Here is a 15,858-nt window from a genome sequence, read left to right as displayed (position 1 = left end):
AAACAAGACAAACTCTGAGAAAGAGCAGTGAGAAACATGAAACTTAAAGCAAAGCATTTTGAAAAAAATTAATATCATGAAGATGCTGTTCTTAGAACAAAAATAAAACAATTTCCAACCGTTGCTATCTCTTACCGTGTGGTTCAAGGAAAGATCTCCGGCTATCTGGTTCCAAACTGGTACTTCATAATTTACACGATAAAACCCAATATGATCTGGGTTTATTTTGAGAAAAGCATTTCCACTAGGATTAGCAGAGTTCAAAGTGATTCCTGTGGTAGTAAATAAATACTAATGAGAAACATGTTTGCATGTACTGTAAACACAGAGAAATTAGACCCAGAGAGAAAAAAGACAAGACAAGACAAGAAGAGAAAAGAAATACTAGCTCACGGAGTCTAGTTTGATTTGGATCCAAAGCCCCCAAGCTAATTCTTCCTTAGTTGCCTAACTTTAGTATGTCGCTGTAACTTTACTGAGTGAGCTAAAAAAGAAATAATACAAATAAGTGTCTTATAATTTGTGCCTTGTACTTCTTAATGGAACAAACTTGCCAAACGGGTGAAATAATTTTGTGCTTGTCCATCCCTCAATAAAAGAAAACATACAAAGCCTAAAGACAGAGAAATCCATGCCTTCAGGGGCAGTCTATATATTCCTAAACCGAATGGATTAATTACACAAAGCATATCCAAAGAGGCAGCCTGGTTAGGGGATAAAAATATAAACACTTACAGTACTTTGTTCATTAAAATCAACATGGAAGTTGATGAAAAGGGCTATTGCTGAGCATAATAATAGATTGAGAATCAGTAACAGGTTTAACATGTGTGGCAATAGAACTGAAATCCAAATGCTACATTCTTGACTTTGTAATCCTTTCCATCCTTGCTCTTTCAATTTTCTTTACCTTTGTAAAGTTGTCTACTTCCTTATTTCTATTGGTTACATCGATGCTTTTTCATCAATAGATTTACAAATTAACTTTTTCTCTAAAGTAGCATTCAGTATTTATGTAGGGCTCTAGTATATGTATATATATATATATCTCAGAAGCCCAGCGTTGAAGGAACAGACTTCTGTTTTAGGTACAAAATGCCCACTTAAAATAATAGCTATGCTCTGACCTGACTACCGTTTATTAGCATTACTCCTATACTCTTCAATTCAGATTCTCTTTTGTTGAAAATTCAATTTAAATTATGGTATAGAGACACTGAATATATTTGAGGAATTTCAAATAGTTTAATGTAGTGACAATATAGGATGTAATATTGAAAAAGAGCAGATGAGAATAGAAATACAAGCCCTGGCTTCAGTCTGAAGAGCCATGCCACATCAAGGAACTCATCTTCTGAATAACATGCTCCAGTCCATTTTCTAGAAAGATTTATTTTCTTAGACAGAAAATTTTGATAGTGTTATGGGAGATATTTTGGAGGAGATTCTAGAGGTAAGAATTTAGTGTTTGCTGTGATAATATAGGGCAAGAGAGGATGAGTGCCTACACTTACATGGAAAAGATGAAAACAGAAAGGAGGTGAGATAGTCAAGAGACATATCACAGGTAGACTCAACACAACTCTTTTTCTGGAGTGATGTGGACAGTTAGAGAAGGGGAAATGGATTGTGTGATTGGGTGAATAATGGGACTGCCATTAGAGAACAGAGGAAGGTGAGTCAGTTGGGGAGGAAAGATGATTTAAATTTTGGAAGTGTCTGCAAGGTCTGGAAGCTATCCAGGACACAGTAGTTTTTCATAATATATGAGTAAGCCCTGCAACAAGACAATAAGTTTCTTTAGAAACTTTCAGAGTAGGTGCTTGACAGATTATAAACCCTTACCTCGCTCATGTAGTATTTATCTTTCTTTGTCATTCTCCCACGGACAAGTTGTTGAAAGGAAGCTAATCTTCTGGCAACCATACACTTTGAATGTTTGTATCGGGGGAGAGTCGTTTGCTGAGTGTAAAGCCATATGTTACAGTAGAAAGAGCATGAACTTTAGAATAAAATCATTGCTCTGTGACTTACTAGCTGTGCGACCTTGGCCAAATCACTTGACCCCTCTGTGTCCCAGTCCACAAGAGAAGTAGGGATAAAAATCCCTCACAGGGGCAGTTGTGAAGATTAAATAAGATAAAATAAGTAAAGTGTTGGTCACACAGTTATGTGTACTGTGTCCAACAGATGGTAGCTATCCCCATTATTATGAACAGGGATATGGTGCCAATTCTATAAATAGCAAAGCAAATATAAATAACTTGGAGACGTTCCTGGCAGTCCACCTAAATACTGCCGTATTTTAGTATGCTTTATATGTACCTAGTTAAGCCTGTCTAGAGTTACTGTGATTTTTCTCACTTTATGGAGGAGGAAGTTGAGATCCAGGAAGTCAGTAGTTAAGGACTTTCCAAGTTCATGCTACTTTCAGAACAGTTGTCAACAGCAAAACGCTGTCGGGTTGTTTAGTTACATAATGAAGTGAGTACAACTCAAATACTGATGCCTATTCCCAGTGGCAGGGAGGAGTACATGTTTCCTTCTGTTTCTCCACTTACTATTAGTTTCTTTCTGATTATAACAATAGTATATATTTTTACGGACACTTAGAAAATACAAAAAAAAAAAAAGAATGTCAAAATTACCCAGTACAGTTAACATGATTTGATAGCCTCTGATCGATTCAAGTGTGTACGTATTTTCTATATATTACACACATAATTGGACCCTAGTCTTCTTGATTAGCAGTCTTTTTTCATTTGAAATTATATTGTGAACTCCTTGCAATTTCATTTTACATATTCAGAAGTGTAAGTTTAAATGGCCACATAATATTGCATTACTCAACTTATAAATGTTTTGTTCAGTTTCTTACTGGTTCTATAAATAACAGTATTTAATTAACTGTTTCTGGATAAATGCTCTCTCTAGAAAACTCTTATTTTTTTCTTTTAGTCTATGTCTGAAGGATAGAGAAAAGTGACAATTACATTTTCTTTGGTTTTTTTTTTTTTTTTTTTTTTTTTTTTTTGCAGTTTTTGGCCTGGGCTGGGTTTGAGCCCATCAACTTTGGCATATGGGGCCAGTGCCCTACTCCTTTGAGCCACAGGTGCCACCCCAACAATTACATTTTCGGAATTTCATCCAGCTGTCACAAGTAGACAGCTTGGGATAGCCTGAGAGTCAAGAGAATAAGACATCTTTCTTTGGTGATATGAATGCTATGTGGCACTAATCCTTTAAGCAAGTTATTTTTCGGTGCAAAATGACACAAATTTACATCTTATTAAGTTTCAGGCATCACTTGATAGTAAAATAGCTGAATGATACAAAAGTAGTACTTTTTGATTAATGACACTCAAAGCATACTTGAAGAGCTAAAAATATCAAGTAGGTTACATTATCAGAATGTGGGGTCAAGAAAGAAAATTTTAATCTCTGAAACTAAAGCTAATATGATCCATTATAAAATGGATTAGTTATCCATTTGTGGTAATGTTTTCAGCAAATTACCCATTCAAGCAAGTCTTCGTGATTGTATTAGCAATAATTATAGGATTCCTTCTAAATCTCAGCAAGTGGCCTACGGGATCTTCCTGTGCATGCAGACCTCATCTTGGTGCACTTGGCTTTATCCTGCATTGCCAATGCTGCATTTTACAAATGCAGCAACCCTGTGCCAAGGTTGATAATCAACTCTATCAACACTATTTTTCTAACAGCATGTACTCACTTTGCGTCTCTGTGTCACATTTTGGTAATTCCCATAGTATTTCAAGTTTTTTCAGTATTATCGTATTTGTTGTAATGATCTACAGCCAGCTATCTTTGATGTTGTGTATTATGGAAATTGTTTGCAGGTCCCATGAACCACATCCTGTCAGACGGTGAACTTAACCAATCAGTGTTGTGTGTGCTCTGACTGCTCCGCCAACTGGTCCTTCCTCTGTCTCCCTTCCTCTATTGAGGCCTCCTTCTTCTTTGAGACACAAAAGTATTGAAATTAATCCAATTAATAACCAACTCTACAATGACCTCTAAGTGTTAAAGTGAAAGAAAGAGTCACATCTGTCTAACTTTAAATCAAAAGCTAGAAATGTTTAAGTTTAGTGAGAAAGGCATGTGGAAAGCCGAGACAAGCTGAAAGAGAGGCCTCTTGTGCTAGTTAGCTACGTCGTGGATGCAAAGAAAAAGATCTTGAAAAAATTTAAAAGTGCTGTGTCAGTGAACACACAAATGATAAGAAAGTGAAACACCCTTATTGCTGATACAGAGAAAATTTTAATGGTCAGGATAGAAAAGTAGACCCAATCCTGAGCAAGGCCCTAACTAGACCCAATTGGTAACGTTCTTCCTTGCCAAGTAAGTAAAGTAAATTTTCTTCTTGGGAAGAGATACACATAACTAATTATCTGGCATAAGTATTCTGATTCACTAGGCCTGTATATTTTATCCATATAAATTGACAAATTAGCATTCTTGGTTAATCTCTTGTATGTTTGGTTTAGGTGAACAGTTCTTCCAAGACTTGGTTGAGTTCATGAACCAACAAAACTGAATCCATAGTCAGACAATCAAAATTTGAGCATTCCATGAGGCTTAGCTTAAAAAAAACAAAGTCCTTCCTTCTTTGTGGTCAAGTACAAAAGTATATACTCATCATGATTTTGGTATTAAATGTTTAAGTATAAACTATAATAGATTTTTCTATGATAATCAGAAACCAGATAGTCTAGATAGTCTAAACCACCCAGAGGACACCCTCAAATCTGAAAGTCAGAACTATGGGAACAGTTATCACAAGGCCAGACCCTATGTGTTTAGAAATGTCTATTTTAAAATATAATGTTTTAGCAAGATCGGTTACCCGATTTTGTCTAACCTTCTAAACATTAGAAAGCAGCAAATTAAAAGCAAAAAGGTGGTATGCTACCAATCGTAGATGTAATGAGAATAACCAACCTACTAGCTGATACTAAAGAGAGAGATATAACTAAAATACACACAGGCAACCTCTGTAAGTACAGAAGTCTAAGGCAAGCTATTCTTCATTAAGAAGGACTTCCTAAACTCCTAGGACATCTAGTATAACACCTCATTTGTAATAAGATAAATAGGGGACAATAAATACATGCAATTTATATCATAAAGGAGCTTGTAATTTAGTTGAAAAAAGAGAGAGCATATGAAACTTAAATAACAATGATTTTGTTTAAAATATAAAGTAATAATACTAGGAATAAGGACTAATGAAACTGGCAGCATAAAATATACTATAGTTCAGCAGTTCTCAATCTATGGGTCGCAACCCCTTTGGAGGTCGAACGACCCTTTCACAGGGGTCCCCTAAGACCATCCTGCATATCAAGTATTTACATTATGATTCATAACAGAAGCAAAATTACAGTTACTAAGTAGCAATGAAAATAATTTTATGGTTGGGAGTCACCACAACATGAGGAACTGTATTAAAGGGTCGCGGCATTAGGAAGGTTGAGAACCACTGTTATAATTGGTGAATGGAGAGGTTTCTTGGAGTAGACTGAAATAGCCAGAAAAAGATTTGTGGTAGAGGTCCTCTTCTTTTGCTAGAAATTACATGTTTAATTTTTGACTGAATGCTTAAAATACTGTGCACAATGTAAGCGATGTAAGTAAAAGACCTTGGGGGAAGTCCCACTGTTGCCTGGGGAATTTCTAACTGATGAATCATCAAAGAAACCAAGAGAAGGGAGGCAGGACTCGTAACATGAGCTGGCTGCCCATTCCACACACTCAGGACAAGTTCGTCATCTGTGCTCTGAGCTAAGAGCTGAAGATGTCCTCAAATAGGAAACAGGGACGTACTGCATAGCCTAAAATTGGAGCAGGCACTTTGAAGTAAGAAAAGATGTCTACTTGGCTCCTGGCTAAGTGGCCAGCCCTGAAGTTTCAAATAAAGGCAGGTCTGTCATCACAGCTCTGTGAACGTCAGACCCTCCCCCTTCATTTGTGTATCCATTCATTCAATCAACAAACAATCAGCAGGTGCATGCTGACAGCGCCTGCTGGAGACACAGAGCAACAATGAATATGTTCCATTTCCTCCAGGAATATTCTGTGGGGAGGGGAGACAGGGATAAGTCCACAGAACAAAAAATGTGTCCAATCCCGCAGAGGGATAGAGGGGCAGTGAGAGCTCCCTGCTCTCTCAGTTCCACACTCTCTGTCCTCAGTACTCGACCCCTCCACACTAGATTAATCCTATCACCCAATTACTCTTTGCCTTTACTCGGAAAGCTCAGCCTAAATGTTCTTTTTTTTAGTAACCTTTCCTGCACTTCCAAATCTGGGCTGGTGCCCCTCCTGTGAGTGTCCTTAACATACCACACGGGCAGCAGGACACAGGATTACACCTGCCTACTGACCCTTCCCTGCACAAGAGTTGAGATTGGACTGTTTTCCCCCAGCACTAGCTCCATGCCTACCTCTGTGTCTACATATAAGTCAAGAATTAATTAATTAATGAAGGATTAAATTTATTATTCAAAAGCTTCTATCTAAGAAGGATATAAGACATACCAGAACAATGTTTATTGTGAATCTTGAAATTTATTTTTCAAAGCACTTGAGTAAGCTTTAGTTATTTGAAAAACTCACTTGTATGGAAACCTCATTTCATGAAAACACTGGGTAAATTGTGCTAGGGTAGATGAATTCTTCATGCTCTCAAATTTGTAAACAGCAAATCTTGCAGCTGCTGAGACATTCTTCTAACCCTCCACTAACTATGGTGACCAATGAGGAAAATATGTAGCAGTGGTCAGATCAAACCCACTGAAAGTCTCCCAGGGGAATCCCAACCTTCTTATTATGCCTTTTATCAGGGCTATTATACGTTTTCAAAAGGGTCACTCTGTCTTCTCCGTTTTCCTTTGGCAGAGGTACTTAGGAGTATGAAAATTGTCAGAAGACAGACCGCAGAAGGAAGAGTTTGGTCCTCAAACACAACACAAACGTGTATAAAATACTAAGACAGAATGGCATTGACCTGGGAATTCTGGAACATTTTAGAATTGTTTACCATCATGCTAACTTATTCTTAACAGAAATGAACAAGTGAAAAATGTATTGCAGTAAAGAGGTCTGACCTCCAGAATAGCAAAGCTGATAGAGTTTATAGAAAAAGTAAAAATCATGAAATAGTTTATAATAAAAGCAAAAGAAAACAAACTCAAAAAGTCCAAAAGATGGACGAAATCGACTGGATCCACAGAAGAAGCTGTACACAAATGTTTACAGCAGGATGATCCATAATGGACAAAAGGCGAAAATGGTCCAAATAGCCATAAAGTGATAAACGGATAAAGGAAAGATGGTAAACCGATATTATGGAGTGTGATTTGGCAATGAAAAGGAATAAAGTGATGGTACATGCTATAATATGAGCAGACTTTGAACCATACACTGATTGAAAAGACGTCACAAAATACACATATCATATCATTCGCATGAAATGTTTAGAACAGGCAAATCAATATAGGCAGAAAGTAGATTAGCCGTTGCTTAGGGCAGGAGGAGGAAGGGGAGGACAGAGAAGTTAGAGCTAGTGTTTCATTCTGAAATGACAAAAATACTCTAAAATTAATTGTGTGATGATTACACATATCTGTGAATATACTAAAGCCCATTGGATTGCACACTTTAAAGGAGTGAATTTCATAGTACATAAATTATATCTCAATAACACTGTCTTTTTTTTTGCAGTTTTTTTTCTTTTTGAGACGGAATGTCACTATGTCACCCTCCATAGAGTGCCATGGCATACAGCTCACAGCAACCTCAAACCCTTGGGCTTAAGCAATTCTCTTGCCTCAGCCTCCCAAGTACAGGTGCCTGCCACGATGCCTGGCTATTTTTTTGTTGCAGTTGTCATTGTTGTTTAGCTGGCCCAGGCTGGGTTTGAACCCGCCAGCCTTGGTGCATGTGGCCAGCACAGTAACCACTGAGCCAATAACACTGGTTTTTTAAAATGCAATATACTGGAAACAGGATAAAAATTTACTTCCCAGGAGAAATCATAACTAATCAATATTTTAGAATATTTTCTAGGACCAATTAAGCATATGTAAATAAAGGATGGGTTTTATCCTTTTATCCTCAGGAAGACATAGGTGAAAGTCTATACCAAATCCTGTTCTGAGACTGAGTCCTCAGGGGATGGGGTGAAGAAGAGTCTAGTTTGTCTTAGATAAGAAATGGTTTTGAAATAAGTACAATGGTACAACTATAAAAAGCAGGATTCTTCTGGGATTGTTGCTAAACTCTGCCTTATTTATTATTTTTTCAGGGATTTGGAGGTCTGCGATAAGGTCTCCTTGTTTTTATACAACTCTAAAACTTTTCAAGTAAGGAAAAACTAGACCAAAGGAGATAGAACACAGAAATATATTTAAAAAAAAAAAAGATTGCTCTAATTTAATAAGAGAGGCTCAGCGCCTCAAGTGGCTAAGGCGCCAGCCACATACACCTGAGCTGGTGGATTCGAATCCAGCCCAGCCCATCAAACAACAATGACGGCTACAACCAAAAAATAGCTGAGAGTTGTGGTAGGCACCTGTAGTCCCAGCTACTTGGGAGGCTGAGGCAAGAGAATCGCTTAAGCCCAGGAGTTGCAGGTTGCTGTGAGCTGTGATGCCACAGCACTCTACCCAGGGCAACAGCTTTGAGGCTCTGTCTCAAAAAAAAAAAAAAATTTTAATAAGAGAATTTTTTTAAACCCCGACCTGTCACCTAACAGTATGAGAAATTCAATGGCTTAGTTATGTGATAAAAAGAAAAATCAAAAAGAAAGGAGGAGGGAAGGAGGAGAAAAAAGGAGGGAAGAAAGAAAGGGAAGGAGGGGTAGAGAGTGGATGGAAAGGAATAAAGCCAATGTATGCATTCATCTCTCAGTGGCGGAGTACGTGACCCTTCTCCTTTGTATACGGCTATTTATCATTTTGGTCAATCACAGTAAATCACTGAAAAGAATATCTCAAGATAGAGAAGTGCTCAGTGTAGATATAGATTTGCAATCATCAACAAATCATTGAAGAGGTCTCTTTTAGTTGAAATTTGTATAGGTTCCAGCTCTGTCATCGCTTCTTTACACTTACATTGGTTTCATGCAGTACATAATTCAAAGAAGAAATCAGTCAATTGATAATAATTACCTCCTCCTTCTGACCTATTGTAGAGTATAATATTTGACAAATTATCTTCAGTCCATTTAACTGGAATATTCCATGTGTAACTAAAGATTTTGGAAAAGAAAAAATTAACTTTTATCACCAAAAGATAAACATTTCAGAAGTAAAAATAATTTAAAAAACAATATAAAGGCCAATCTTCCTGATAAGGGGTTATTCAGTGTATAATATACAAGTAGCACGGAAAATACAACACTACATCTTCAGTGATGAGGAGGGGCTGTGTCGTTGCTTTCCATTTCATCTATAAAATGTACAAAATAGTCTCAGAGATTATTGAAAGATGAAGACTATTATTTCAATAAAATCCCTTGAAGGTTTGAAATAAAGTTATTACACAAATTATACAAATGTAACACATCATATTAGAACAGTGAGCATACACACACACACTCCAACATGCTACAGCTTCTGTCAAGGAACATACATTTTTAGAATCCAGGAGACAAGCTGTGAAGGAAACAACACATTTGAGAAATGATGTTGAAATTATACCAAATGACATGAAGGCTGTGTTGACTAGTTTGATGGAAGTATTTCGGATTGCATGTGAAAACCCCACACTGTACCCTAGAAGTGCATTAATGTACATAGTTACCATTCAATAAAAAAAAAAGAAAGAAATTATACCACCACTTCCACCCCCAAAGCTTCTCAGGCACGTCTCTCAGTATCTCCTATTTAGAATCATGGGAACTGGCGTGGTGCAAGAGAAAAACCATCAGGTAGGCACATTCAAGATGGGTGTTCTCTTTAGCTACTTAGTAGTTCCTTAGTAAACAGTAGGGGTGAGAGGGGTTAACTTTGTGCTTTGATTTAATACACACATATATATACTTAACATTTCAGTCTTAATGTTGCCTGAAAGAGTTTGCAAATGTCTTTTTGAAGACTTGTTCTCATATCATCTCAAATCAGAACATTCAGGAGCTCGAGAGAGAAGACAGATCTATGTCCTGCTGCATAGTTTAGATTTCAACTCCAAGTTGGTCTGTCAGGATTCAATTTGCTAACGACAGAGAATCGAGGAAGACGTGCCTCCTTTTCAAGATAAAATAAAATATGTCATTCAAGAAGAATATATTTTTGTTTTATACATAAAAGAAGTCATTTCTTGTTTATAACTGGTGAAGGGTTTTACAGGATCGAGTTTTGCACTGGCTCCCGTGGGGTGTTTATTGCAGTCGAATGTTTTGTCTACAGGATCCATAAAACCAATACATATGTCTCTGGGTCCGGCAGCGACACTGTTTGCGCTTCACCCTTATCTCCTTGAATCCCTTTGTCATTTTTGTGCTCCTGGATCGCAGCGCACTTTCCCTACCAGCCACCCAGAGTCCCGGTCTCTGTCAGAGGACTGTCCTCAGGCTGCCTGAGCAAGGAAAGCCAGAAGTCCCTGGGAATGTCCATCTCCTGCGTGCAGCCGAGTGAGGACTGTGGCTGTGAGAATGTTCCTTGCCTTCCCCATCAGGTACCCTCTGAAACAGGAGCTGTACTGGTCCAGGACTTCCCTGAAGGACTGAGCCAAGGTTAACCTCCCAGAGGACCCACTTCACACAGCACCTTCCCGGGGTGGGGCTCCTTCCCTTGCCCGCCCCACTCCCTGCTCCCTTTCCCATCTTTCCCAGAAACACTTTCTAGCGAGTCACTTTCACAGGTTCAATCACCTCAGGGTCTTCTTTCAGGGAAGTCAACCTAAGAGCCAATTGCCGTGACACAGAAGACTAACAAAAAGCATTTTTAAAGAGTCACGTCCTCTGATTGGCGCTGCCAGACAAACTGACACTTCATTCTTTCTCAACCTTCCCCAGCACCAATCTGACTGGAAACAACAGACCAGGCAGTGTCTGGGTGACCCAGGTGCACAGTCAGGATTTCATGTTCTGGTCACCCCCTCTAACACATGGTCCCTAGGACCACACTGTGACTAAGAGTGGGCAGGTGTGCTACTAAGGTCGTGGACAAAAATGCTCTGAGGTCCTTAGAAGTGTCACAGGACGAAAATGACAGAAGGCTGAGTTTCGATAACTTTGTACTTTTAGAATCATAGGATCTAATTTAATTTTATCTAACCTCAGTAAAATTACAGATCTGGGAGGATAAAGTGTTAAGAAATTGAAATTATATAAATAACATGATAAAGTCTTTTTTATGGTATCTCAAATTCAGGATTATTAGAATTCCTTTTTGGAGGTATAATTCATTACCTATAACAGGCTCTTGCAGTATAAAATACAGCCAATCTGGCCAGGCCGGTGGCTCACACCTGCAATCCTAGCACTCTGGGAAGCCAAGGCACGTGTACTAATTACCTGAGCTCAGGAGTTTCAGGCTAGCCTGAGCAAGAGCGAGACCCGTCTCTACTGAAAATAGAAAAACTAGCCAGGCATCGTGGTTGTGCCTATACCATATTTTCCTGAAAATAAGACCTACCCAAAAAATAAGCCCTAGCAGGATTTCTATGTGTTTGTTAAATATTAGCCCTACCCTGATAATAAGACCTAGTGATGGGCGCACGCCATGCATTTTGGGGCGGAGAGGAAGACATCCCCTGAAAATAAGCCCTAGTGTGTCTTCCTCAAAAAAAATAAATATAAGACACTGTCTTATTTTCAGGGAAACATGGTAGTTCCAGCTACTTGGAAGGGTGAGGCAAGAGGGTCCCTCGAGCCCAAGAGTTTGAGGTCACTGTGAGTTATGATGCTCCAGCACTCTACCCAGGGCACAGAATGAAACTGTCTCAAAATTAAAAAGTACAAAATCTAATTATCTCAACAAAAACTGACTTTGATTTCCCCAAGATGGCACATCTCCCCCATTCTTCTGCCCATCTGCATAGAGTGTACTATCAAAGGCACTGGCCAAATAGGGGAACTCCCTCATGGAGACATAGAATTGGCTCATTGGTTCATTTCTAAGAGATGGCTGAGGCCATGGTATTAAACCAATGATTTACATAGGGGTGGGCCATTTGAATTATAAAAAGATTCTAAATAGTAAGAATTCTTTAATCTTGGATTATTTAAATAGTGAGAAAATGTTCAAAGGAGACTGTTCAATTCGTTGTATAATTTAACCAGCCTCATTGTCTACCAAATATGTCGTCTGAATACAGAGTAAATGAACATTAGGGTTGGAGAAAAGACTAACTCCTTTCTGGGTGCATAAAGGCATTGATTATGAATGGATTTTTTTATAAAGTGAAAATACAAAGAATCTCTTTTTCTGTAATATTTCTTTCTCTTTCTAATTGATTTTTAAAAAATGTTCTCAACAATAAAAAACATATTTTCTAAGTTTCTTTTCCTAGGCTTATGAAACTTCCTTTTAATAAAAACAGGGAAGGCCCAGCACCCATAGCACACTGGTTACAGTGCCAGTGGCATACACCAAAGCTGGTGGGTTCAAATCTGACCCAGACCAGCTAAACAACAATGACAACTGCAACAAAAAAAATACCTGGGCATTGTGGTGGGCGCCTATAGTCCCAGCTACTTGGGAAACTGAGGTAAGAGAACCGCTATGCCTAAGAGTTTGAGGTTGCTATGAGCTGTGATACCACAGCACTCTACCGAGGGTGACATAGTAAAACTCTGTCTCAAAATAAAATAAAATAAAATAAAAATGGAGATAATATATTGACTTTATGATAAATTATTGCTAAAAATGATGCATCTGTGAATCTATATAAAATTAAAATGAAAACTAAAATTACCTATGTCAATATAGTTCCCTATTCTAAGTCACGGTGATTTATTAGAATAAGTGATTTTATAGCTGTTGATATATTTAGTTCACTTGGCAATACATTTTTTTGCTTGTGTGGAAAGGAATGTATAACCTGGGAGTAGTTAAAAAAAAAAAAAATCCAATCCCATTGGTTTAAAAAAAAAAGTGTTGGCCGTCTTTGGCTTAACAAATCAGTGGATATATGTGACCGGGGAAACAATTACTGGGCAACTTGCCCAGTGGAAGCTTGTTTTGCAACAGAGAATTGTTTTAAATTTTACTATCCCCAGGCTCTAGCGGTATTAAAAATAGTTACTTAATTTGCTAGAACATAAAACAATAACTTTAAAAGAAACAGCTTATATTGTTAGTAGAACTACTTAAAAAATCAACAAGGTGTTGATTTTGGTAATTGACTTATCCTCTGAAGACAAATCAGATCTATGTTTTAATTTATGAATCTCATAGAAGAAAGTGAGAAACAGAGAAGTTTTCCACATCATAATCTTTCTTTCTAAAATAAAGAGAAGGAAAACAAGAACACACAAACCCTCCCTGAGTGAACTTCTCTTGGCCTAGGGCACTCCAATTTTCCTTTGGTGTAACCTGCTAATTTTCAGAACTTGAATTACAGCAAGATACCCAGTCTCTCTGACTTTCATTTACTGTGAGAGAGCTGAGTGTCCGAAGTTTCCAGGCAGAGAGGCTGGAAAGGGGCCTCAACAAGGTGAGCACAACTGGCTTTCTCAATCCTTCTCCAGCTTAGGTGCCAGGCAGCATCCTGGAAGTAGCTAATTTAATAATTCTGAGTGCTCTTCATTCTCTGATACCTTCAACAGTAAAGCACTTTGACAATTTTAATTTTTGGAAACACCCAAGTGTGCTGTTATGGTGACTTAATTCCCAAAGTGCTGAATTGTAAGCCAGAAAACAGGTTCCGTCACCTTCCTCATGGAGTCTAGGAAGACTGTTTCATAAAGGTATCTAGGAAGCTCTCTCAGTTCTCTAGAAACATGGCTGTGACCACTACAGCACAGGCTGAGAACAATATTCTAAGAGGAGATCCTTCTCTGCCAATTCACCTCGTCGAATTCCTTGCACACTGTTTATTCTTTAATTAGAAGTGTTAGCTCAACCAAAGCTTTGGAACATTTGCAGCCCAGGGCCACTGTCCAAGTCCAGGCTCATCCTTTCCTGCCACTGTCACGTGGGTTGTTTGCTGCAAGACCGTCCTAACTGGTCCCTCTGCTTCCATCTGGTCTCCACACTGCAGCCACAGAGGAACTTTGAAAAATGTAAACATGATCCTGCCAATCATCTCTTTAAAATCATCACTATTGTCCAAAATCTAACATGCTCTGCCCAGCTGGTCCCTACCTGCCTCTCCACCTTCATCTCCTGCCACTCTTCCCAGGCACTGTCTGATCTCCAGTGTCATGGAGCCAGATTGCCTGGGTTCAAAGCAACCCTCCATCATTTACACTGGGTGTGACTTTGAACAAGTTAATCATACTCTGTATCAATTTCCTCGACTCTTACAAAATGAAATATATCTGAACGTAGGGCCTACTTAGTAAATACTCATTAAGTATTGTACGCCATGGGTACAAGGCTCCTTGTAACTTTGGGGCCTTCATACTTGTTGTAGCTTCTGTGTTGAGCACCCCAAGTGGCCAGTCCCCCCATACCAATTCACTCACTTTTAATATCACATCTTCAGAAAGGAAAGTTTTCCAGGACCCTACCAAATCAGCAGACACATACGACAAGAGAGAATGGTTATTGGGAAACTTTCCCAGTGGAACTTTGTTTCATGAGAGAGAAGTCTTTCCAAATTTTTATGCCCAAAGGTTCTAGCAGTACTAAAGTTCACAGATCTCATCTGCTAGAATGCAAAACCATAACTAAAAGGGAACCCACTTCTAGTTACTAAGCAATTTCTGAAACACCTTCTCATCCTATAATTCTCCTTCCTCACGTTATTCTAATTGCTAGTGAATAATAGAACTTGCAATAATTTATATACGTAATTATAAAATAATGTCAATGAAATTATCAAGAAGGGTCAAGAGGGCAAAGGGTCTCTTCAGTGAGACCAGGCAGTGGAGACTGGAGGGCACCTGAGTGGGGATGGGCACAAAATTCTCTCTACCTACACCAAGTAGTAACAGTTGAAAGAAGGGACAGAAAAATGGGGGAAGATTAAAACTGAAACAACGTCCTGCAGATCAGGGAACACTGTGGTTTTCCCCAGGGTCCACTCTAGGAGGGCTCAGCTGGGATGATATCCCGGCATGGGACATCCAGGTCCCTGGGCTGAAGTCTTGAGTTTCTGGTTTTGTTTCCTTCAACTAGGAGGGGCTGGTTCCCCAGAGACACATCAAAAAATAACTATTATGTTATGAAAAATGTTATAGTACATATACTAAAGACTTTTGTGTAAGTTGTATTCACATAGTGTGATGTTTAAGCCCAACCATCAGCCATATTGGGCATACTTGTCAGCTTTTACAATATTTAATTTTTTTTTTCTGTAGAGACAGACACTCATTTTGTTGCCCTTGGTAGAGTGCTGTGGTGTCACACAGCTCACAGCAACCTCCGATTCCTAAGCTTAAGTGATTCTCTTGCCTCAGCCTCCTGAGTAGCTGGGACTACAGGTGCCCACCACAATGCCCGGCTAAGCTTTTACAATATTTAAAACATTTTTTAAAATCTGGCAAGTTGGAGAAATGAAATATTAGATTTATAATATTATTTGAAATACTTAAAAAAATCTTAACTCAGTAGCCATGTTTAAATGTCTAGGTAAGTCTTGTTTTAAAAAGGATTTGATTTTAATATGATAAAAATATCTGAGAAATGTGACATACTATACCTGAGTTTCTTTTTTTTT

General features: G+C 38.4%; 1 protein-coding gene across 2 annotated transcripts in view; it reads right to left on the bottom strand.

Moving 5' to 3' along the window:
• ENPEP (glutamyl aminopeptidase) overlaps positions 1-15,858 on the bottom strand; it is an 83,380-nt gene that overhangs the window by 25,382 nt on the left and 42,140 nt on the right. For both annotated transcript variants that reach the window (XM_023518188.1, XM_003798176.3), the window contains exons 11-12: positions 9,198-9,277; positions 136-272 (exon numbers count right to left, since the gene is read on the bottom strand). In XM_023518188.1, the coding sequence (XP_023373956.1) occupies positions 136-272; positions 9,198-9,277 (217 nt within the window). The remainder of the gene's footprint in view (positions 1-135; positions 273-9,197; positions 9,278-15,858) is intronic.

Source organism: Otolemur garnettii, unplaced genomic scaffold, assembly GCF_000181295.1.
Source record: "Otolemur garnettii isolate 467f Iridium unplaced genomic scaffold, OtoGar3 scaffold00129, whole genome shotgun sequence".
In the NCBI taxonomy this organism is placed as follows: Eukaryota; Metazoa; Chordata; class Mammalia; order Primates; family Galagidae; genus Otolemur; species Otolemur garnettii.
This window is presented reverse-complemented; position numbering and strand designations above follow the sequence as displayed.